The 23,477-nt window shown below is 40.5% G+C and overlaps 1 protein-coding gene and 1 long non-coding RNA gene across 7 annotated transcripts in view; one reads left to right on the forward strand and one right to left on the reverse strand.

Annotated features, from left to right (window-relative positions):
• The window catches only part of tbc1d32 (TBC1 domain family, member 32), an 83,581-nt gene that overhangs the window by 55,688 nt on the left and 4,416 nt on the right, over positions 1-23,477 (forward strand). For 5 of the 6 annotated variants that reach the window (XM_044168923.1, XM_044168919.1, XM_044168924.1 and 2 more), the window contains exons 29-33: positions 1,917-1,986; positions 4,328-4,443; positions 7,157-7,311; positions 9,202-9,342; positions 19,055-19,243. In XM_044168923.1, the coding sequence (XP_044024858.1) occupies positions 1,917-1,986; positions 4,328-4,443; positions 7,157-7,311; positions 9,202-9,342; positions 19,055-19,243 (671 nt within the window). The remainder of the gene's footprint in view (positions 1-1,916; positions 1,987-4,327; positions 4,444-7,156; positions 7,312-9,201; positions 9,343-19,054; positions 19,244-23,477) is intronic. The other variant, XM_044168922.1, reaches the window with a different exon arrangement.
• LOC122862982 overlaps positions 1-23,477 on the reverse strand; it is a 29,210-nt gene that overhangs the window by 2,358 nt on the left and 3,375 nt on the right. The window contains exons 2-3 of the long non-coding RNA XR_006374887.1: positions 21,729-21,815; positions 9,183-9,349 (exon numbers count right to left, since the gene is read on the reverse strand). This is a non-coding gene — a long non-coding RNA (uncharacterized LOC122862982). The remainder of the gene's footprint in view (positions 1-9,182; positions 9,350-21,728; positions 21,816-23,477) is intronic.

Here is a 23,477-nt window from a genome sequence, read left to right on the forward strand (position 1 = left end):
TGGGGCTCAGTATCTTGCCCAAGGACACTTCGACATGTGGGCTGGGGGAAGCCAGCGACCCGCTCTACCTCCACTTTTTTGCTCGTTCTGAAGATTTCAACCATATCACACAGTTTGCTCAGCTGTCATGGAACTGCAGATGTTTAGACTTTTAGGAGTTCTCCTCCATGTTGGCTTGAAATTTGAGCTTGACTTCATTCTTGACTTTGGACAGCAGTTAACAAAACAATCTCAACTTAAAATCCACTTACTCGTTTTGTTCTGGGGCTTTCTTCATCAGAAGAAAACATATAATTTTCTACAATCTCAATTTCACATTTATTTTTAAGGCTACACACATTTGTGGATGTGCTCACATGCCAAGATTGAGCAAGCTCCTTGTAGATGTTGTGTGCTCTTCTTAAAAGATTTTCTCTTAATGTGTCTCATAACAATGCCACTCTCCTGAGCCTTTAATTCTGCAGGCTTTTTTATTTTCAAGATTACTTTTGTTTTAATTTCCCTAAAGCACAGAGGATTGTAAGGAGTCTGGAAACCGAATCAACCCCAGAGGCTAATGCCGATCCCGGAGATTACTCTTCATAACGTTCACAGTTGCTTTTAGCTATTAAGAAAAGATTGTCACAACTAATGTCAGATATATTGCATGTGCCATATTTCAACAGTGGCTCTTTATCACAAAAGCTAAATGGTTGTGCTTATAGTTATTACAAACTGTAAAACAGACATCAGCAAGAGACAGGAGGAGAGAGAAACGGGGAGAGAGGGAATAAATACAACAAAAGAGCATTCATCTCCATTAGACAGTAATTGCCAAGGGTGAGAGAGAAAATACAACACTACTTGTCCTGGCACTGCTTCATGACCTCATCACCAGCTCATTTCTCTCAATTAATACAAGATTTGATGGCCTGTGATTAATCCGCATTGCTCAGCTCTGACTTTGCAATGGTAACAATGTTGAATTATCACTTCGATATGTAGATTACAGCTACCATATTATCATTTCCCTTGCATATTTCTGCACCATTAGTCTGTAAATTGGATTTGAAGTTTTCCCTGCCACTCATGCTGTCTGGATAATACTTCTCATATTAATTGTTGAAATCTTCTCATCATCTTACCACAAACTGTCTGAAGCAGGGGATCCATTAGCACAAATGTAATCATTTTCTTTTACCCCAAAGACAGGAAGCAGTGGAAACATCTTCCAAAACAAAATATCAGTTCTGCCGCAGTTATTGCTTCATTCATCGCTCTCTTCACCCAATTACAACTGTAACTCCAAAAACTAATATATTTTTATGATTCTGTACACTTAATGGTGCTAAGTAAGAGCCCATAAGAGCAGCTGGTGAGACTGATAGCTCAATGATCTGTATAAATCTGTGGCATGTGGATCTAAAGCTGCCCTGCTCCAGTATTTTCAGCTGCTGTAGTATCTCACTGCAGGACCCAACTCCACAGATAAAGTCCTGCGATAAAGAGCTTTCTCACAAGGCTCAAAATTTCATACTGTATTTTTTTCCAAAACTTCACCACACCCGTAAAATCATGAATTATGACTCCACTGCTCTAAACCATCAAAACGCTGCTGCGAAATTACCCATGGCAGACTGTTAGTGAAAGTACCCAAGTCACCTTGATGCCATGCTATCTAGCAAATATTACAATTAAATGCCAAACAACTGCTGTAAAACTGCCAACTACAAAATTACCTAGACACAACATCACATCTGTAGTGCCTTGAAAGTAGCAAGTCATGATAGGTTGTCATGTCTTTCCACTCTCTACGGTCGTAACACACCCCATTACTGATATCTAGGGAATATTTTCCCCCAAAAACCTCAAGCCATGGGTAATAATGCCTTGCTTGGTAATAACCACCTCTCCTCTTTAATCGCCTTGTTTTACAGCAGAGGAGAAGAGTGTGAAGAGTGCAGTATTATCATCTGTGGAGCAGCTGGGAATCAACAACTGTCTCCGGTATGTACAATTTTACAGTTTTTGTATAGATCATAAACCCTTATTTAATCATCTTCTTACAGCAGCAACCTGGGAAGGAGAGCCTGCTGTGTACAAACTCTGAATACTCACTGAACAGCAAGCTTCATTTTAGTAACTGCAGTATCCACTCTAAAGAAAGAACCTTAAACACTGTTTAGTGTTTAAGGGCTAGAAAAAATGCATACATGCACTTTTTGGTCAGATTTATAAAGCTGTATGTATGCATGGCTCTGTGAGGCCGTACTTAGACATAGTGGAACTTAGAGGTAAATGATGACTTCAGCATGCTCACAATGACAGTGACATGCTGATGTTTAGCAGGTGGTGTTGACCACATTCACTATCTTAATTTAGTGTGTTAACATACTAACGTTTGCTAATTAGCACTACGTACAAGTAAAACCTATGCAGATGGGAACAAGGGGAGGGGTTAAATTTTAACATTTGTAGGGACATTTTTCGTCGAACAACCAAAATGCACATTTGTGTACATGTATGCACTCGCTCACGTGGGTGTACCCACATTCTGCAAAACGAGTGCTTTATGCCACATGTATTTGCTCATATAACAGGACTTTTATTATATGATTTTATTTCACATTTTATTTTGTTAATGTTAATCAGAGACTTTAATTAAATTAGTACTTTATGCAACTCTGTTTTAACTCTGTCTGCTGTAAGTCATTTTGGAACCTCACCTGAAATTCAGTAACTCTGTCATCTATTTTAGTCTGTTGATTTGATTTTCCTGAAGGTGCTCCAGCATTAACCTATATTTAAACCATCTCTAAAACTTCCATTTCAGTTCACTTCAATCAGCTCATGAACTTACAGCAAGCAATTTCACTATGACACCAGAGCTCATCTGAGTACTCCCCCACTGGCATATTAGATTCAGTCTCCCACCTTATTTTTCCATTTCCATATCACACTGAGCTCAGTCTATAAAAAGGTGTGTAAGCATGTTCTTAAGTATGTGTGAGACGCGCACTTTCTGACAGCAAATTTTGTTTTTATAAATACTAGTTTATGTGTGTGAAATGGTGTATGTGTTTTGTGCGTACACATCGTTACGTTACATACATCTGGCCCCAGGTTTTGGCTTCAATCCCTCAGAATCACAGAGGAAGGGCTTTCTTTCTGCAGCTGCAAATGTGCACCACAGATGAAAAGGGAGATGGCCATTGCGGAAGAAATGGAGAAAACTGTTTTTCACAACAGATAGGAGATTGAAATGTAGAGATGTGAGCTGTTTCCCAATGCAGAAGGCCACAGCCCACAAAGGTGTGTCCTTCAGAGGACCTGAAAGCCCAGATGAGATGGTCTGTCTACACCTTTTTTTTTTACATTCTATGCCACTTTGATTGGCATAGAAAAACATGCTGCTGTATACAAAGGAATAATATTATTCCCTTCTGCTCCTACAGTAGTATTAGACCCCCACAGCTGTTGAAGGTGTGTAAGGGTTCTCCTGCTGTTCTGTTTTCATTCTAATGGTGCCGGTGTGCATAATACTTGGTCTGTTCTTCATTTTCCCATAAGTAGGCCCTCTGACTTGTGTTACTGTTCTCTCACTGCTCGTTTCTGTCCTTAATGACACCCTGCTGCTACATTACATAGTGGATATAACTCTTTGCTCGACACCTCCTCCTGAAGGGGCCCTTTGAGTTGAAAAGTTTCAGAGCATGTTTCAGAAACACCATGAGTGCCATGTTTCGGTATCGATAGAATGCAGTGTGTGAGCGTTACCCACAGAGCACCGTGTCTTATAGGATTTAAAGTTTTTGAACATGAATTTATAATTAATCCTTGACTTACAAGTGTCAGACTTGCTGAGTTAACAAGGCCACATTGGACTTGTTGAATTTAATTTTGCTGAGTACTTCTGTATGTGCGTGAAGTCTCAATATTTCTTTGTCCCTTTTGTTATTATATCTCCCACTGTGTTGTGTGACGTCCATTAGAGTACAAGAAGAGGATGATTATGGGAGTTCATAGAAAAACATTTTTAATTAAAATTTATCAAGTAAAATTTCACAGAAATACAGCTTTTATTTTATTTTTCAGATACAGTAAAAAAACAACAACACTATTTTGGTTGTAATGAGTAATAGAGAAGTGATTTAATTAGAGGTTATTAGTACACAGCTAAACTTATGACTAAAGGAATTTTCTTCAAAATATGCCTGATGATGATGATGACCTTTTGGCTGTGGTAAAATCCCAAATATTCACTGTAACTGTGGGACCGTCCAATCCATTAAGGATTGATAGGTACATGGGAGATGTACATTATTTCTGTTTTGTCTGTTATCCACAGGTACGGCAGCTACCTCAAGCTACTGAAAGAAGATGCTGTGAACGACCTGACGCTGCTAATGAAGCACATTAAGATCTTCTTGGTCACACAGAGAGTTAAAACTGCTTCAGAGCTCAGTATCCTTCAGAGTCCACGTCTGCATTCATGAAGAGTAGGTAGATTGTGACTATAAAGGGTATTCACCCCCTCTGACATTTTGCACATTTTCTTGGGCTACACCGCTTGTTTAAATACATTAATGTGGGATTTGTGTTCATTTGTGTTTTGATAAGGGTCCCACCACAGCCTTTAAATGATTTAAATGACTTTCCATGACTTCTATTAAAAGTGTTAGGAAAGTTGTCTGGATAGTGACTTCATCAAACGACTGTTTCCCACATTTATGGGATGCAAAATGTGTGAAACAAGTTGGAAAATATGTGTCACTTCAAAATTATGACAGAACCAAAGACATTTTTAAAATTTAGTTGTGTGGAATACACCTCTTGAAAATGTTTCAACATTCAGTAAGGTTTAGGTGTGTGTGTGTGTATATATATATATATATATTTTAACAGATTTAAGAGTTTTATGACAGTTAAAAGTTTTGGTTTGATCACACTATATTGTCAGATTTCTCTGAAATTTGTCAAAATGTGATCTATTATGTACCCTGTACCCTGCTATGCAAAGTGCAAAATACTTTGCACACCCACTCATAAATTTTCCTGAATCTTATTACAAACTCCAAATAATTTTAATTAACCTAAGTTTGCAACAAAAGGGGAACCCAGAAATTTCATTTTCCCCTCTTTTTGTAAAAAAAAAGATATCTAAAGATGAGCCATCCTTTATAAATGAACAAATATTACAGTAGTAAAAAATATGCAGATAGTCAAGAGAGGAGTAGGGTAAAGTGGGAGTGACGCTTTATACAGCTGCTGTCGATACATGCAAATACACATTAACACACACCAAAAGGCATGCAAGACTTTACCCTACAATAATGCACTCACATAGATTTCCTCTTTGCCCCCATTTCGCTCAGTCACTCCATTCAACAGAGGACACAATATTTATGTGTGTGTCACTGTGAGAGAGACGAGGAGGGACTGATAGTGTCCATCTCTGTCTGATCAATGCAGATTATCTTACTCCATCTGTGTTTCGGTGAACAGTTCAGCCTTCTTTTGTCCCAAATAGCAACTGATAGGCCTCCTATCTCCTTCAGAAAGTTTCCTTTGTATGTTGACAATTGAACATGAAAACACTGTGTAGCGATAAAGAGTCTTCACAAATATAAAACAGCCTGACATTTCCCTTGTATCACTGAGACCACACTGACATTTGAGCTAATATGAAGATGTTTTGCGCTGAGCGATTTAAATGGTAATTTAGCCGTATGCAGATTTACCACAATGTTACTGCAACTAAAATTTGTCTGTTAGTGATAAGATTCAGAAAGCTTCACTTTGTATTTAACTGGGCTGGACTGAACTGACCCAGTGGTTAAACCAATCGAGTCATACTGTCGCAATGTCCTCATTGTAACTTGAATAATTTCTGAGTTTGTAAAGCATTTTTTACATGCATTTAATTAATTCTTCAAGGAAACAATGCAAATTAAATCTTTCTGTGTGCATTTTACCTAAACAAAAGTTAAAGGTTGACATTATTCAAAGGCAGCAACTCAGCAGAAAGACATAAAAAGCAGAAAGTGTTGATAGCCTGGAGTTGTTTTCTGGAGTCGAGACAGATTGTGTTCGCATTCCCAACTAATCGCTCTACAGTTCTCCTGGAACAGAACTTAGACCTGCATATCATTGCAGTTACTTGCTTCCAGCAGGATCTGAATGAAATGATCAAATGTCTAAATGAAAGTGAACTTAAAGAGTAAATGCTCCAGAGCCTGAACAAACCACTCGATGTACTCGAGCTTAAGTTAGAAACCTTGGAGTCTGGAGTGTTGTGACCCTGGTGTTTCAAATTGTGTTAGTTTTTATTCTTGTCATTGCTGGTGTAATGTGGTGTTCACAATGCAGAGCTGCCACCTGGGAGAACTTGTAGTAAGTAAATCATCCCAAAATCACAAAAACACACATTTTCATACTTACCACTAGCCATGCAGATAGACCTAGAGTCTGTTTTAGGCTTTTTTTCATCTCATAAATTCACAAAATGATACTGCTGGCACAGAATTGGATCTTGGCAGTCTTTACTGTAGCAGGCTGTTTTTCTGTATGAGATAATGGTCTGGTGTATCAGGGTTAATTAACTGTCAAAGCTTTCCTCGCTCTGTGGTTGACTCTCAATGGTGTCAGTTGACAGTAAAGTGATATTAGCTTTATTTAACACAACATAAGGACTCAGTTTCTTGTGACACCTAAATGGGATCTTTATAGATTCTTAAAATTCTTCAAAATACAAAACCAATGAATTTCAGCTTTGAGATATATTTGTATAACAAATTCTGTTTGAGTTCTGCTGTTGCCAGAAAATATCTGTCAAGTCAAATTAGTCCGATTTTTTTTCGATCATTTACCGATCATTAGTAATACAATGCAGACGCTGTTACTTAATTCAGATTTATTTTTACGTGCAAAGTGGTACTTTCTCTTGATTAAAGCTGTTACCATTTAAATTTGTGTTAGAGAAGGCTAATTTGAAGGTAAGATGAACACTGTATGGGTCCACAGTCTACATGTATCTGCCCCTTTGTTGTCAAAGGACCACTTTCATGTTGCAAAACTAATCTAAGGAGCTATGCTTGTTTAGCATTGCTGTGAGTCGGCGTCATTGATCTTTGTGTCTTCTTCACCAGCGCTTTGGCTCTTTAACTCTGCCATCCAGTCACTCAGCAGGGTGGTTATCCAGGCCACGACTGGCTGGCCTCCACGGTGTTCCTCATCATGGCTGGAGACATGGACCGGTCTCTAACTTTGTTACTCAACCTGTCCTCTCTGCTTACCTCTGCTTTCATCTGGCCAGCGAGGATACATGCCTCTGTGAGTATAACAACGTGCAAATGCAATCTCAGTACTATTACTGGTAGTATTTAAGTATGCCGTAATTTAGCACTTTTGAAACCTCAAATGGCCGCAAACCTGAAATACCATATTTCTCAATAGTCATGATTCATCCTGCAGAGCACTCTTCAGCTTGGGATTGCTTTGCAAAAAAAATAAGTAATGTAAATGTGGGCTAAAAAGGGTTAATGTAAGTGCTAAATTAGTTTGTATAGTAAGCTCCTCCCTGTTAAGGCGGGAACAGCTTTTTCCATCTGCATGTAAGTTAAATGCGCAGGTGTCGTTCAGAGTTAGTTATGTGAATGTTTTCTTTATACTTGTACGGATTTTGGATACAACATAAACATGCCTCCCAGTTAGTAGATGGACTGACTAATCAGCTTGTTTGATGAGCAGTGCTGCACAGTGCGTTGAGATTTGGGAGGTGTGTGCATGAGCTGCTCTGTGAGGCTGTGCGACCTACAGTTAACCATAACATCCTTGTGTAGATCTGCAGAAACATTAAATGTATATTCACAGAAATAAAATTCCAACATCCTTTACAGCCCCACTTTTTCATCTAGGGTGATAGGGTGAACTTCTTAGATAAAAACTTTCTCATGTGTGACTTTGCTTAGCACAAAGTACATCAAATCACTACAATTCAATTTTACCAGTAATTTTCAATGCATGGTTTGGTTTGGCATGCTAAGTCTTTTGAATCAATTAATAGCCTTAGATCCTCAGGCAGTTCCTATAAGTCTAGAATTTATATTAACATCACTATCATCTTTGAAGCCCCTCTGGTTTTATGGAATACCGTTATATATATATATATATATATATATATATATATATATATATATATATATATATATATATATATATAATATTAGTTGTTTAGTTGTGAGTTAAGGGGTTCTGCTGTAGCTGATGTGCACCTCCTCAAAAATGTAACCAAATATTGGGGCTACAGAAATACGTCCTCACGAACTGTGATTGGCTGCTGGTGTCAGCTTTGACGTCTGTCTCTGTCTTGACCTCATTTAATCCCACCTTTTCCAATCACAGCAAAGCTACAGCAAAGAAAACATGAATAAATGAAGATGATTATGAATCCTAAAAACATTTCAGTTTGAGTCTTTGTCTTCATTTTTCAACATGGTGAAAAACAAACAGGATGTTTTTTTTATTGAGGTGAAAAAAGGAGAGGAGTAGTATGAGAAGGAAGCTGACTGAAAGACGTAATTGAGGGGGGAGAAGAGGAGAAATAAAAGGAATAGTTCAAATTAGGGGAAGAAGTCTAAAATGTCTAGTTGCATCATTCTAAATTGCAGGGGAGAACTGAGATGCTGAGATTAAGCTTTGCTATCATTATAGCAACCTCTGTCATCTTGTCGTCTCGTCAAAGTCAATTACGGCTCGATTGGACTCGACTGAACGTGTGCTACGTGCTCTCAGTGAGTTTGATGCAGATGCAGTCAGTGAATTTCTCCACACAGCAGTTAGCCTCCAACTACACAACGTGGTCGATTCAGTCAATATCACAGAGAACAGAAATAATGAAGAGGCAGCAGCAAATTTAGTAGGGAATAAGGGCATGAACACACACATACACACACTGTATGTGAACACAAAGCAGCATGCTGTTCCTATTTACATTACTCCAAATTAAAGCTAGTGCAGGTATTCAAGACAGTTTTTATCTCTATCAGCACTCAATACAAAACATAGAGCTTGTAATTGATATTTCTGTTGGTTTTTCTTGTTTGAATATCCTCCAATAGTGCAAGCAGAATTGGACATTATTCACAGATTTACAGCTGTACCCTGAAATCTAAAAATGTTCTGAAAACATGAAAAATAAAAACCTTGTGTTTGTCGTGATAGATCCATGTTCCCGTGGGAGTAGCTGAATCGGGAATCCCTCCTGTTTACTGGTGTACAGCTCACTATGTGGAGATGCTGCTGAAAGCTGAAGTTCCTCTGGTCCACTCCGCCTTCAGGATGTCTGGTTTCACCCCATCCCAGGTATGATCTGTAGAGAACGAGACAAACAGTTCACTTCAAGCTAACTGGTGCAGGATTGTCTTTAGGGCTAGATTTAGAATAAAACTGATCATCATCGCTCATTTTCTTGAATAATAATAATAATAATAATAATAATGATAATGATGATGATAAATGAATAGACCTGTTTCAAAATGACAACACACGATACAACACATTAGTAGATCAGGATATGCACCATTGCTTGTTTTTTGCATTGCTTTCGTCAGGGATCATTTACCAATCAGTGTTTTTTTTTTTTTTGTTTTTTTTTTTCTCTGTTGATGAAGTTTTGAGTTTCTCTTTGTAGTGCTCTGTCTTTGTCCAACTATAGTACACTGTCAAATCTAACAGTACTACTAACTGGAAGTTTAGTTCTTCTACTTAATTCATTACTTTGTGTGTGTCAGAAAATGATTCCTGGAATTATTTGTTGCTCACCATGCTTTACATTGCAGAGTTTGCCACTGTGGTAACACATGGTTACACGTGGTAATCCATGTAGCTGTTGAGGAATTTTATTCACCTTTTAGTAGTTTTTACTGTGGCCACCAAGGGTGTTTTCACTGTGTAATAGTCTTTAAAGTCTGCCCCACAATTGAGTCAGGTTTTGTATTGTATTACTTTATGCACTAACATTGTCCAATATAAATCAAAGCTATTGGACAGATATTTAGCAAAAGTACAACTGAAACTGCTTTCACACCAGACATGATACTCAACACCTGGAAGAAAACCAAGCCTACCAAGTTTTGAAAAAGTCTACATTGTTTAACACCTGTTAAATTAATCTAAACTCAACAAAAAATACAAAAAATGTGTCAAAGTTATGCTGCTGAAACTAAATGTGCTGTTCTACATAGAATCCACTGTAGTGGTAATGTACATTCACAGAAACACTCACAGAAAGTTTAATTCAGACTGATGAAGCTTTGAAGACAATAGTTTCTGTACTATAGTGTCTATATTCCTTACAATTAGTTTAAATCAAATATTTAATTCTTACTTTTCTATCTTTGTATTCTAATTTCCATTTCTGAGCCTCTTAGATCAGTATAGGACAGTCATGGCTACTGCTGAAGGAAATAATATGAACTGAATTTGGATTAGATCGGCTTAATTCAAAATATACTGCAGACACCAAAAGAGTCAGTTGTTTTGTCACTGCTGTGTAGTAAAAATATTTCATTAATGATGTCAGTAAGAGACCCAAAACTGGGTTTAAAGCCTTTATAACCACACTTTTGGTTGCCCTCTGAATTACTTTTTTATCCTCCTTTGACTTCAGTTGACTTTAAAATACCAAAATATGGCTTTGACATTGAATTATTTTTTTTCCTTTTTAAAAACAAAAAACCAGAGCAGTTAAAAAGTTAGATCTTTGCTCCTCGGCTCTTGATTTTTTTTGACAGACTTCTCTCTCACAAACAACGAAGTAGAAAAAAGGTTTTTCACCTTGAATCCTCTTATGTTTGATCCTGTCTTCTGTGTGTCGGCAGTTGACAGTTGAGGCTCACATAATGTACGGCAGCAGGGGTGCTTATAAGACTCGCCGCATTTGCATCAAAGATCTGAACTCGCCGTCTCCAGGGTGGAGTAATACGTTTACATTCAGCTCATCTCTTTGCTCTTCAAGGCGATAATGGGCACCTGTTCTTCAGTCAGAAATGGAAATATCTATTCCAAAAGTTTGAGCTTTGAAAGGCTGACAAAGCAGCAGTGGAAAATGAAGCATTATACACGTCTGACTTTCATACAGTAGAGGTTGTGTGTGAATGTGTGTGTGTGGACGCAGGCCTCTGTTTCAAATGCTGAAACTGTCTTTCTGTAGATGGATTTTGACAGTCTGACTTGAGTAAAGAATTGTCTTTAGTGTGAGCAGCGACCTGTGGTAGGTAAAGGATAAATAAGCTGAATCATGGGAAGAAACAGAGGTGTGTGGTTCGTGTGTCCTAAATAAGAAATGTCTGTCTGTAGGCGCAGTAACACGTTGGTGGTCCTCGTTCCCCACACTGTAAGAGCCTGATTTAAATATCCTTAACACCACTTTAAGGTGATTATAGTTCAAAAGGTAATTTTTATCTAGCAATATGAAGAGTCTGTTAAAATTCACCCACTGGATGAGTTTATGGCTGCAATGAACAATAGTTTTCATTATAGATGAATCTGCTGATCATTCTCACGATTATTCGTCTATAAAATATCAGAAAATAGTAAGAAAATAGCCGTCAGTTTCTCACAGTCCTTCAAGTGTTTTGTTTTGTCAAAAACAGTCCAAAACCCAAATATATTCTATTTGCAATGATAGAAAATAGAGAAAAGCAGGAAATCTTGATATTTGAGAGGCTGAAAACAGCAATTAGTTGACAAATCGTTCCAGCTCTGAAAACTGATCATACATTATCACAAAATATAAAATGAATGTCACTTCGCTGGGGGGGAAGGAGCCTGAGCTTGTGCGGGAGGTTGAGCGTTACCGGCTAGATATAGTCGGCCTCGCCTCCACGCACAGCCTGGGCTCTGGAACCCGTCTCCTCGAGAGGGCTGGACGCTCCATTTCTCTGGCGTTGCCCGGCGGGGAGAGGCGGCGGGCTGGTGTGGGCCTGCTCATAGCCCCACAGCTCAGCCGTCACGTGTTGGAGTTTACCCCAGTGAGCGAGAGGGTCGCGTCCCTCCGCCTCCGGGTGGGGACAGGTCTCTCACTGTTGTGGCGGCCTCACGGGCGAACAGCAGTGCAGAGTACCAGGCCTTCTTGGGGTCCCTGGGAGGGGTACTAGACAGTGCACCACCCGGGGACTCCGTTGTTCTACTGGGGACTTCAACGCCCACGTGGGCAGCGACAGTGACACCTGGAGAGGGGTAATCGGAAGGAGCGGCCCCTGATCTGAACCCGAGCGGTGTTCAGTTGTTGGACTTCTGTGCTAGTTACAGTTTGTCCATAACTAACACCATGTTCAAGCACAAGGGTGTCCATCAGTGCACGTGGCACCAGGACACCCTAGGCCGGAGGTCGATGATCGACTTTGTTGTCGTATCATCTGACCTCCGCCGCGTGTCTTGGACACTCGGGTGAAGAGAGGGGCGGAGCTGTCAACCGATCACCACCTGGTGGTGAGTTGGATCCGCTGGCGGGGGAGGAAGCCGGACAGACTTGGCAGGCCCAAGCGTATCGTGAGGGTCTGCTGGGAACGTCTGGCGGAGCCCTCTGTCAGCAGGGTCTACAACTCACACCTCCGGGAGAGCTTCTCCCAGATCCCGGGAGGTTGGGGACATTGAGTCCGAGTGGACCATGTTTTCCACCTCCATTGTCGATCGCGCGGCTCGTAGCTGTGGTCGCAAGGTTTCTGGTGCCTGTCGCGCGGCAATCCCCGAACACGGTGGTGGGCGCCGGAAGTAAGGGATGCCGTCAGGCTGAAGAAGGAGTCCTATCGGGCCTTGTTGGCTCGTGGGACTCCCGAGGCAGCTGACAGGTACCGGCAGGCTAAGCGTGCTGCAGCCCGTGCGGTCACAGAGGCAAAAACTCAGGACTGGGAGAGGTTCGAGAGGCCATGGAGGAGGACTATCGGTCGGCCTCAAAGAAATTCTGGCAAACCGTCCGACGGCTCAGGAGGGGAAGCAGTTCTTCACCAACACCTTGTGCGGTGCGGGTGGAGAGCTGTTGACCTCGACTGGGGATGTTGTCGGACGGTGGAAGGAATACTTTGAGGATCTCCTCAATCCCGCTGTCACGTCTTCCGAAGAGGAAGCGGAGGCTGGGGACCGGAGGCGGACTCATCCATCACCCTGGCCGAAGTCACTGAGGTTGTTGGCAAGCTCCTTGGTGGCAAGGCTTGGGGTGGATGAGATCCGTCCTGAGTATCTTAAGTCTCTGGATGTTGTGGGACTTTCTTGGCTGACACGTCTCTGCAACATCGCGGTGGCGGTCTGGGACAGTGCCTCTGGACTGGCAGACCGGGGTGGTGGTCCCTCTGTATAAGAAGGGGACCGGAGGGTGTGTTCCAATCACAGAGGATCACACTTCTCAGCCTCCCGGTAAGGTCTATTCCAGGGTACTGGAGAGGAGAATTCGTCCGATAGTCGAACCTCGGATTCAGGAGGAGCAGAGTGGTTTTTCGTCCTGGTCGTGGAACACTGGACCAGCTCTATACTCTCCATCGGGTGCTCGAGGGTTCATGGGAGTTTGCCCAACCAGTCCACATGTGCTTTGTGGATCTGGAGAAGGCATTCGACCGTGTGCCCCGGGCGCTTTGTGGGGAGTGCTCTGGGAGTATGGGGTCCGGGGCCCTTTGCTAAGGGCTGTCCGGTCCCTGTATAACCGAGCAGGAGCTGTGTTCGCATTGCCGGCAGTAAGTCAGACCTGTTCCCGGTGCATGTTGGACTCCGCCAGGGCTGCCCTTTGTCACTGGTTCTGTTCATAATTTATATGGACAGAATTTCTAGGCGCAGTCAGGGCCGGAGGGTGTCCGGTTTGGGAACCACAGGATCTCATCTCTGCTGTTTGCAGATGATGTCGTTCTGATGGCTTCTTCAAACCGGGACCTGCAGCATGCACTGGGACGGTTTGCAGCCGAGTGTGAAGCAGCTGGGATGAGAATCAGCTCTTCCAAATCTGAGGCCATGGTTCTTGACCGGAAAAAGGTGGTTTGCTCTCTTCGCGTGGGTGGGGAGTCCTTGCCCCAAGTGGAGGAGTTTAAGTATCTCGGGGTCTTGTTCACGAGTGAGGGACGGATGGAGCGTGAGATTGACAGGCGGATCGGTGCAGCGTCTGCAGTGATGCGGCGCTGTATCGGACCGTTGTGGTAAAGAAGGAGCTGAGTCGAAAGACAAAGCTCTCGATTTACCGGTCAATCCACGCTCCTGCCCTCACCTATGGTCATGAGCTTTGGGTAGTGACCGAAAGGACAAGATCGCGGATACAAGCGGCCGAAATGGGCTTCCTCCGCCGAGTGGCTGGGCGCTCCCTTAGAGATAGGGTGAGGAGCTCAGTCACACGGGGGGAGCTCGGAGTAGAGCCGCTGCTCCTCCACGTCGAGAGGAGCCAGCTGAGGTGGCTAGGGCATCTGATCCGGATGCCTCCTGGACGCCTCCCTCGGGAGGTGTTCTGGGCATGTCCCACCGGGAGGCGGCCCCGGGGAAGACCCAGGACACGCTGGAGGGACTATGTCTCTCGGCTGGCCTGGGAACGCCTCGGGATCCCCCCGGAGGAGCTGGAGGAAGTGTCTGGGGCGAAGGAAGTCTGGGAGTCCCTGCTTAGACTGCTGCCCCCGCGACCCGGCCCCGGATAAGCGGAAGAAGATGGATGGATGGATGGATAAAATGAATAAGAGGGAGGGAGTTCATCTTAAAGGGTTATTCTACAAAATAGAGGAAGAATAGAAGGCGAGAACACTTATTTTTGAATCACATATATAATTTTAAGTATTAATACCTCATTTTGTCAAATGCTGCGAAATAAAGCTGACAATATCACAATATTAATGAGAATTTTTTTCAATATCAGTATATCATAATATGTCAGATATATGCAAAATAAATTGATGTTCAGTGCAAAGAAATGTGTTCCACTGTTAGCTTAACATCAGATACGTTTTTACTCAAAACAAAAATGTAAATAACTACATTTTTAAGGTTTTAGTTTTTGTTTGCTTGGAATAATTTCATTTTGACAAAACTAAAAATTAAATTATTTTCCTTCTTTTATTGGCCCGTGGCAGCTTAATAAGCAGTAAACACAATATTGACATATTATCACCTTATTAAGTTATGTTGAATGTGTTAGGAAAACAATTGCCTATTTACACATCCAGACAACACCGAGCTACATTATCGTTCATTTGGAGTCGTGTTTCTGGCTTCCTAGCAGATGTAAGTCCAATATTGACTTTCTGTTTACCTCTGGTTTCGTCTCCACAAACTCCTGGGGGAAATATCTGGCTCTGCTCTTTAGTTGCTAAATGTAGTCACTAACTTTGTCTGCTGTTGGGTGCTAGGCAGGTAGTGCACAGTGTGTTTCAGAGCTTTTTTGCTAAAAACAGCTACATGCAGCTGCTGGAAATGAAGTTGATAAAGATTAGACCGAACCAAAACAGTAAAGTTGTGGGCCACTCAAACCAAAACAGTGAGCTTAATATTATATTATCAATATAATGTTCAGATGTGTCATTTTGATAGCTTGGAATCATAACTTTGGGCAAAAAAAATTAAAAGAATTACATTATGAGATCATGTCACAATAAAATTAAACTGAGAATCTATTAACAATAACATTGAATCATCACTCAGCTCTACTGCAGAACATTGAGTGTTTCACACGCAAGCAGATTCTGATATTTCAGCGAGCCGGTCGATGTGACCTGACCTGCTCAGATTAATAACAGCTCTGAAAGCCTGTTTATGGCAGAAGGGAAATGAAGTAAAGAATACTGCAAGAAAACAGTCTCACCTTTGCCCCCTGAGTTTTAACTCACAGGAACATTAACAACACAGAAAAGCAGAAGAAGAGAAAAAGAGCTGCTCTTGGAAAGACCTTGAAGGGATTTATAGTCACAGAAATTACTCTATGTGAACTTGTTTTTCTGACTGAGGGTTTAAAAACAAAGGGCAGCATGGATCCAGAAGTTCCCTGTTTTTATTACAACACACAAATTAGGATGTCAGTATTTTCATTAGAGTATAGCTGAGGAGGGGGCGATAATAATCTGTTTATGGAGCATAAGTGGAGCTTGTTTGTATGCTTGAGCAGACTTGTGTCGTTAGTGAACACAGTGGCTAATTATTGGCATGACAATTAGTTAAAACGCAGTGTGCGCACCGTTTGTTGTGTGCTGAATATTTGGAAAAACTGGATGTAAGCTTGTGAAGCTCTCTGTCAGAGTCAAAGCTACTGATTGTAGTCAAATCACAGGAACAGCGGAGTTCAGCTAAAAAGAGAGTAGATTCCACTGGCCATGACATATTTATCAAATGCTTCTTCCTTGAGAGGCTTTGGACTTAGAGTACATGTACAATTTTCAGCATGCTGTCTTATTATCAGTCATTCTAGCGGCCTGGGGATGGTAATGTCAACGGTTTGATGGATTGCAATAACATTTTGTACAGACATTCATGATCCCCAGAGGAGGAAACCTTCTGACTTTGGTAATCATCTGACCTTTTCTTGTAGGGTGACCATGAGGTTGACTTTTTTGTTTTTTAGTAAAACATTCTGAACTATTAGATCGACTGCCATGAAATTTGGTACATGAATTCATGTCCCCCTCAAGATGAATTGTAATATCTTCGGTGATCCCCGCTTTTTGTCAAATTCAACGGAAATCTCCTCACGGTTCTCTAGCTGTTCGTTCAGTGTGTGCACTGGAAAAAAAAACTTTCCTATTTACAGAGCCAGGGCTGTGTACAAACACCAAAGTGGCTCAGACCGGGCCACACAATACTATTCCAGTCCACACCATGATTTGTGTGTCAGGTATCATTAAATGACTTGCCCGCGGATATTCAGCTCACTTTGTAGTTTGCCAAGATATGCTGTTGTTGTGATGTTAGCTATAGTAGCAGGAGTTGTCAGTATCGCTGTTTGGAGCTGGTTTGGTGGCTGGGAAACCGTCTCGTCCTCTCTGGCTGTTAGCAGCAACTATAGCGACAGTTTGCTAACCCACAACCTAGCTAACGTTAGTTATATTACTTGCTGTGTCTTGTTCACTCTATATCATGGCATTTGTCATGGTGTTGGATTTCTCCAGAATCGCGTACCCAACCTTTAATATCAACATGTTAGGGTTGTCATGGTGAAATGAGCATTTAGCTCAAAGCACTGCATCACAGAGCTGCAAGCATGGCTGTCTTTTTTTTTTTTTTAACCAGTTTGCTTGTTTTCATTAAAATGCTTTTGGTTTGCAGTACTCCACACCTAGCTTTAATGAAAATACTGTTTTGTAGCATTATTCAACAACTATCCCGTGATAGTAGATTGATATTACTTTTGTACTGACTGAAGTTTATGATCAGTAGGACAAATCACACTATAATTGAGTGCAGAACAAAGTTGTTAACAGAGGACCAAAACTTCTCTAAATATAAGTGCTGTCTTGATTTTAATTCCTTCTTTGTGCTCAGTAGGTAAATAGATCCATTTGCTTATACTGTAGTACTTTGTGTTCTTTTCACTAAGAACAAGTGGGAACGCCTTGTCAAGCCACTGCATTAATATCACAGATCTCAACTCAGACACTAGCTGGAGAAATAAACATTAGCATGCATCTCCTTGTGTCCCCTAATCCCACTTCAAAATTCAAGACTGCTGTGAGTTATCATTTTTCACTCTGAAAGTAAACATGTTTCCAGAAAGATTAATTTAGAAAAGCAGATATATCAGTCAACAAATTAAGTAAATATAGACTCCAGACATATAGAACAGAGCCAAGCATGATCGTATAGCTGTATGAGTTCTGGTAATTAAACAATTCATTAAGCAGGCAGGTTGGGGAAAAATATATTCTTGTCACATTTTTATTGAGCCTCATGCAAGAACCACTCGTTTGGACAGATTTGTTCTTAAAGGTCCAGTGTGTAACATTTAGGAGGAGCTACTGGCAGAAATGGAATATAATATTTATAAGTATGTTTTCATTGTGTATATTGTGTGTATAATCACCTGAAAATGAGAATCGTTGTGTTTTCATTACTTTAGAATAAGCGTTTTTATCTACAGAGGGAGCAGGTCCCCTTCCATGGAGGCCGCCATGTTGCACCACCATGTTTCTACAGTAGCCCAGAACGGACAAACCAAACACTGAATCTGGATAGGGCTGTTTGCGTTTTTTGCGAGTTTCGCAGGCACCATAGTTTCTCCTACACACTCAAATTGTAAACTGTAGCCTGCTGGCAAAACTCTTAGTTCACCTGACTGAGGTTTTGTGGTCATCTCCTGGTCAAAATGTAAAAGCCAGGGGTGATGAAGCTTTTGCCACTGTGGTCTCCAGGCTCTGAAATAGCTCTGCAATTACTTCAGTAGCAGGTTTTTAAATGACGTCTAAACACCTATTGATGTCTGTGTTAAGTCTCTGTGTAATTATCATTCTTACTATTGTGCTCTGAAACACTTGGTGACCCTCTGATTAGGAAGGTGCCATTCAAATAAACATCACTTAATTTTTCTCAGTTGCACTACCCTGTCTTTTAAATACTTCCCTGCATGTAGTTTTTATACTTTGTTGGCTCATAATTTACAGGTTTTACTCTTAATTGTACTATCTCATGGTTATGTTTACGTGAAATTAAAATTGAGCTCCTAAATCTGTTTAAGATTTGAGAAAAAATATATGGAACCTGTGACAGGGAAGCACTCCAAACTGCAAATTCTTTAGAATATATATATTTTCCCTTTTCTAAAAATATGAAATAAATTGAAGAGAGCTATGAAGATTGAGACATTTTATAGTGACATATTTATTATAGGGAGAAGAATAATTGTCAAACATGATTCATTATTTGTCAAAAGCATAAGGTAGATCATTAATTTTACAGAATAATTGGGATCTTCATTAATTTCACCTGTATTAAATAAAAACTACTGAGACCTCGTCACAGGGGAATTTGTAATATTCTGTTGACAGGTTTATTCTCAGTAACGGGGAGATTCAACAGTAACATAATCCTGGAATTCACAATAAAGTGGACTTTGTCTTTCTCTTGACAGATGTGCCTCCACTGGCTGACTCAGTGTTTCTGGAACTATCTGGACTGGATAGAAATCTGCCACTACATCTCCACCTGTGTGGTGATGGGTCCTGACTACCAGGTTTACATGTGTATGGCCATATTCAAACATCTGCAGCCAGACATCCTGCAGCGTACACAGTCCCAGGAGCTGCAGGTCTTCCTCAAGGTGAGATGGAGCGTCAGTACTACAGTATATTTTATAGACAGAACATCCTGTCAAACTCCATTTATAACTCAGTTGAAGGTGGCCTTGTGTATCAGTTAGTATAATCTGTATGTGAGTGTGTCCAGATAGAGGCACTCACATATAGATGTAGGTTGTAGTCTTTCATTATAAAAAAGTGTTTTCCAGTGTTGTGGACTCTTTCATTATCGTATAATCTGCTGATTATTTTCTCGATTAATCAGTTAATCCTTTGGTCCTTAAAATGTGAGAATTTAAAATATCCCACAGCCCAAGGGTGACATGTTCAGATGTCTTGTTTTATCTGACCAACAGTCCTCAACCCAAAGATATAAAACAGAGAAAAGCCAAAAATCCTCCGAGAAGCTGGAACCAGACTGTTTGGCATTTTTGCTTAAAAAACAATGAATCAATTATTAAAATCCAGTAGTTGCTGATTCATTTTCTGTCAATCAACTAATTCATTAGTTGACCCATATAGCACAATGCGTGACGTCCATCTGTTGGTGATCAGAGTGTCCTACCTTTCAGTATAGTCTTTATATTTACATGTGGCGTCATACAATTGCACAATGTGTTTTGAGTAGGCAGTCAGACGAGTTGTACAGTTGACATTTCTGGTGTCTTCGCTGCCTCACTTGGGTGACAAATTAGCATGTGAATCCTCAGATTTGTTGTGGTTGTAGAGTGAGACGGGTAGTTTTTACAAAGTTGACAAACAGCCTTATCTTTGTTTGTAATTTTGCCAACAAAAATATCGCCACACACTGCTTGTCAGATGTTTTGGTGTAGTGATTATCCAATTAGCATGGCTTTGCTCGCATCCTTCTCCTTTTTTAATATTATAATATTGAAATGTCTTAGTATGGAGTCAGGTCACCATGAGCCTCCAGAATAGTGTCAGTGCTCCTTGCCAAGTCTGTGGAACTCTATTGGAGGGATGAAGACCATTCCTCCACAAGATATTCCCTCATTTATATATACAACCTCTCAAGTCTCATTGAGATCAACATCTTTTGCAAGAGAGACCTGAGTACAGTAGATAGACAGCCAAACATAACAAAAGGACATTCAATTTTATTTATAAAGCGCAAATTCATAAAAGAAGTTATCTCATTGCACTTTTCCTATAGAGCAGGTCTAGACCTTACTCTTATATGTGCGAGAGAGAGAGACACACACAGAGTGACCAAGCAGGAACACGGATCCAGATCCAGACTCTGCAGCTCTGGAGGTAGAACTGGGTATCGCCACTGATTACACTCAATTTAATACTGACGCTTCTATATGACCTACATAAGCAAATGAGATCGTCAGTGAGAAGATTCGCTATTTCCATGTAGGTATTCTAAATGCTTGTCACCAGGTCAGATTCCCCGCAAAATCTGACAAAACGATTTACGGCACGCAGGACGGAAGAGCCTATGTTATATATTTTCGCAGGGAGTAGTACGTTAGCTAGTTAAAAGGAAGCAGGAGGAGATTTTTCTTTATGGCTGATACTGGGGCAGTTTCAGCAGACAGAAAAATAAATAATTGACCGAAGAACAAAAAAGCTAAAAAGGGACAAAGATAGAGCACGGGCAAAAATACAAGTCAATCTTCAACGGTTGGTCATTCAACAGATGGAAAGAATGGCGAGATAGAAAGGATTCAAAACCAATCCTGAATTGGCCCTCTTCCTCATAGACAGGTATGTAATATGTCTTTTATTTGGCTGTGTACAGTCCATGGAGGTATAGGTCATGGTGGACATTACTGTTATACAACTAGCTTATAACGTAACATTTTATGTTGTCCTTGCTACAGAGCTGTATCTTGCTGTTGGCTTATTATTATGACGACTTAACTTTAACTTTCTCAACAAAATTACTATTAACGAGCAACTGAATCTGTTAGTGGTAGGCTTACATGGAACCTGGGTATGGTACTAAAACAAAGTGTACTTTGTTTGACCATCGTCATTACAGTTATTAATCTTACATAACCACAAATAGATACATTACCTCATCGCTATGCATCCTGCAAACAGCTGTTTAAAAAAGAAATAGTATTAAAAATAAGTCACTTCTTTCTTTCACTCGCTTTTAAAACAAATGCATGCGCGAGCCAGATCAGGATCTTTATGACACGAGACGGTGGAAACATTACTGCTTTTGTCCACAGGGGCCGGCAAAATCAACATAAAATTAAATTTCCTTGTAGTTGCTTTAAACACCAGCATTGTGAATGAGGCATGGCTTAACATGAAGCACTCATTAAGCATTTCAATCAGTCTTGTCTCTGGCTGATAGCTCTGGTGTTAACATCACCATGAGCCGCCGCTGACAGTTTTTGTGAATAAAAGATCAGTTATGGAGGCTTTATCTGAGGAAGCTCTTCTAATGAGCTGTAGCATCAGATACTGCTGCAAGAGACAGCTTTGAGACAGAGTGCGTGTTTGTGTGTGTGTGTGAGAGAAACTTACAATCCTCGTCCTGAGCTGAACTGTTGAAAGTTTGACTGCTGGTTTGCATCCGATGGCCTAATCTTTCCTCTTCTGCTCTGTCTCTCTCTGTGGGAACAATGTGAAGGAAGTATTTTACTCTGACAGATATGGTATAACATTCACACACACTGGCACCCTTCTACACTTATCCTGTCTCACTAGGGGGTATATCTATATTTCATCTAAATTAAAATTTGAAAAGGCAAATGACTTGTTACAACCGTTCTGAGTCTGGCTGGAGCTTAGCTGCAGTGGTGCTGAAGTGGTGAGAGGAAAAAGAAAGAGACAGAGGTTATATGTCTGCCACTGACTCAGAGGCTGCATGAGACCGCAAACCAAAATAAAGCTTCAGTTTTGTTATACTGCATTCAGAGACAGATCGCCACATAAAGCTGTCATACAGTAGGTGTGATGAGGATTCCTTGCTTATATTATTTATTCCTATTCCTTTGTCAAATAACTTGAGCATAAATTGATAATTTGTACTTTATGTGAATGTCCTCTGATTTGCGGGACTGACAACCCAGAGACAACTAACTGTACTTGTTTTGATTCCATCAGGAAAAGGAAGCAAAGCTGTTTTCTACTCCAACTCAACTATTTTAAAATACTTCAAACTAAATGGTAAAAAAAGCAGATTGTCGCAGTAAACAGATTCCCTATTCAATATTATGTAACTTTAATGAGCTACAGGGACTTCAAGAAGAAAAAAACGCACATCGCTCAGGAAATGAACTACTTCGTAATTAACTATTACTGTGTCCTACTCACTCCTACACACCTTGTATGGCACTGATTGGTCTGTTGGGGGTGCCAGAAGACACCCTGAAAGTCTAATGCTCAGAGATGTATAATGATATATGATATTAACATACTGCCATTCCCACAATGCCTTGCAAGTTTGTTATTGCTGGTAGCAGCTTTATTTCAAAACTATTTCTGTAATCTGTAAAAATCCAGTAATGTATTAATCCAAACCTCTAACCAAAAAAGAAGTGAGTCAGCCTGCTATTAAGAGGCACTAACTATATAATATTTTCTTTTAACTAACCAGTAAAACTCAATGCTGTAAGATATATCCCTATTAATTACACCGTTGGTGCAAATCCACACTCACAATAAATATTAATACCACTAATTTGTCATGTTAGGACAAGCTTAAAGAAAACGTAGAAATCTTTGGTAATTGATGCATTAATTAGCTTACCTAATGATCTCATAAGTGCTAATGACTAATATATCTTTAAGATTATTCGGGACATTAAGCAGCTCATATCACCTGTTTAGCATGAAAATATTCAACTGAACAGACATGCTAAACATTGGCACAAAGTATATTTTCTGTTAAACTTAAAGAATCCACATTAGTCAGACATTAATTCCTACATGCTCATGTCTTTGCATCTTCCTTTTTTTCACCCCTCCTTAAGTCTCCCAGAAAAAACAGACCAAAAATACAATCCCCAGTGATTTCCACTGCTTATCTCTACTCTCCTTCATTGGGTTTAACTGTGTCAGCAGCTGTTTCCCAGTGAGATAAACAAGCAACTTTAGTTTTGATGATTCTTCAGAATTAATCTTACAAAACCTTGTCTGAAATAATCTTACAAGTCTGACTGCCATCCGGTAGGAGACTTTTTACTTACTGTAGTGTAGTGCTCTTATGTTTTGACAAGAAGAATAATACATATACCATCTGGCCGGGTGTACAGGACTTTCACACTAACA

Source organism: Siniperca chuatsi, linkage group LG16, assembly GCF_020085105.1.
Source record: "Siniperca chuatsi isolate FFG_IHB_CAS linkage group LG16, ASM2008510v1, whole genome shotgun sequence".
NCBI classification, from domain to species: Eukaryota; Metazoa; Chordata; class Actinopteri; order Centrarchiformes; family Sinipercidae; genus Siniperca; species Siniperca chuatsi.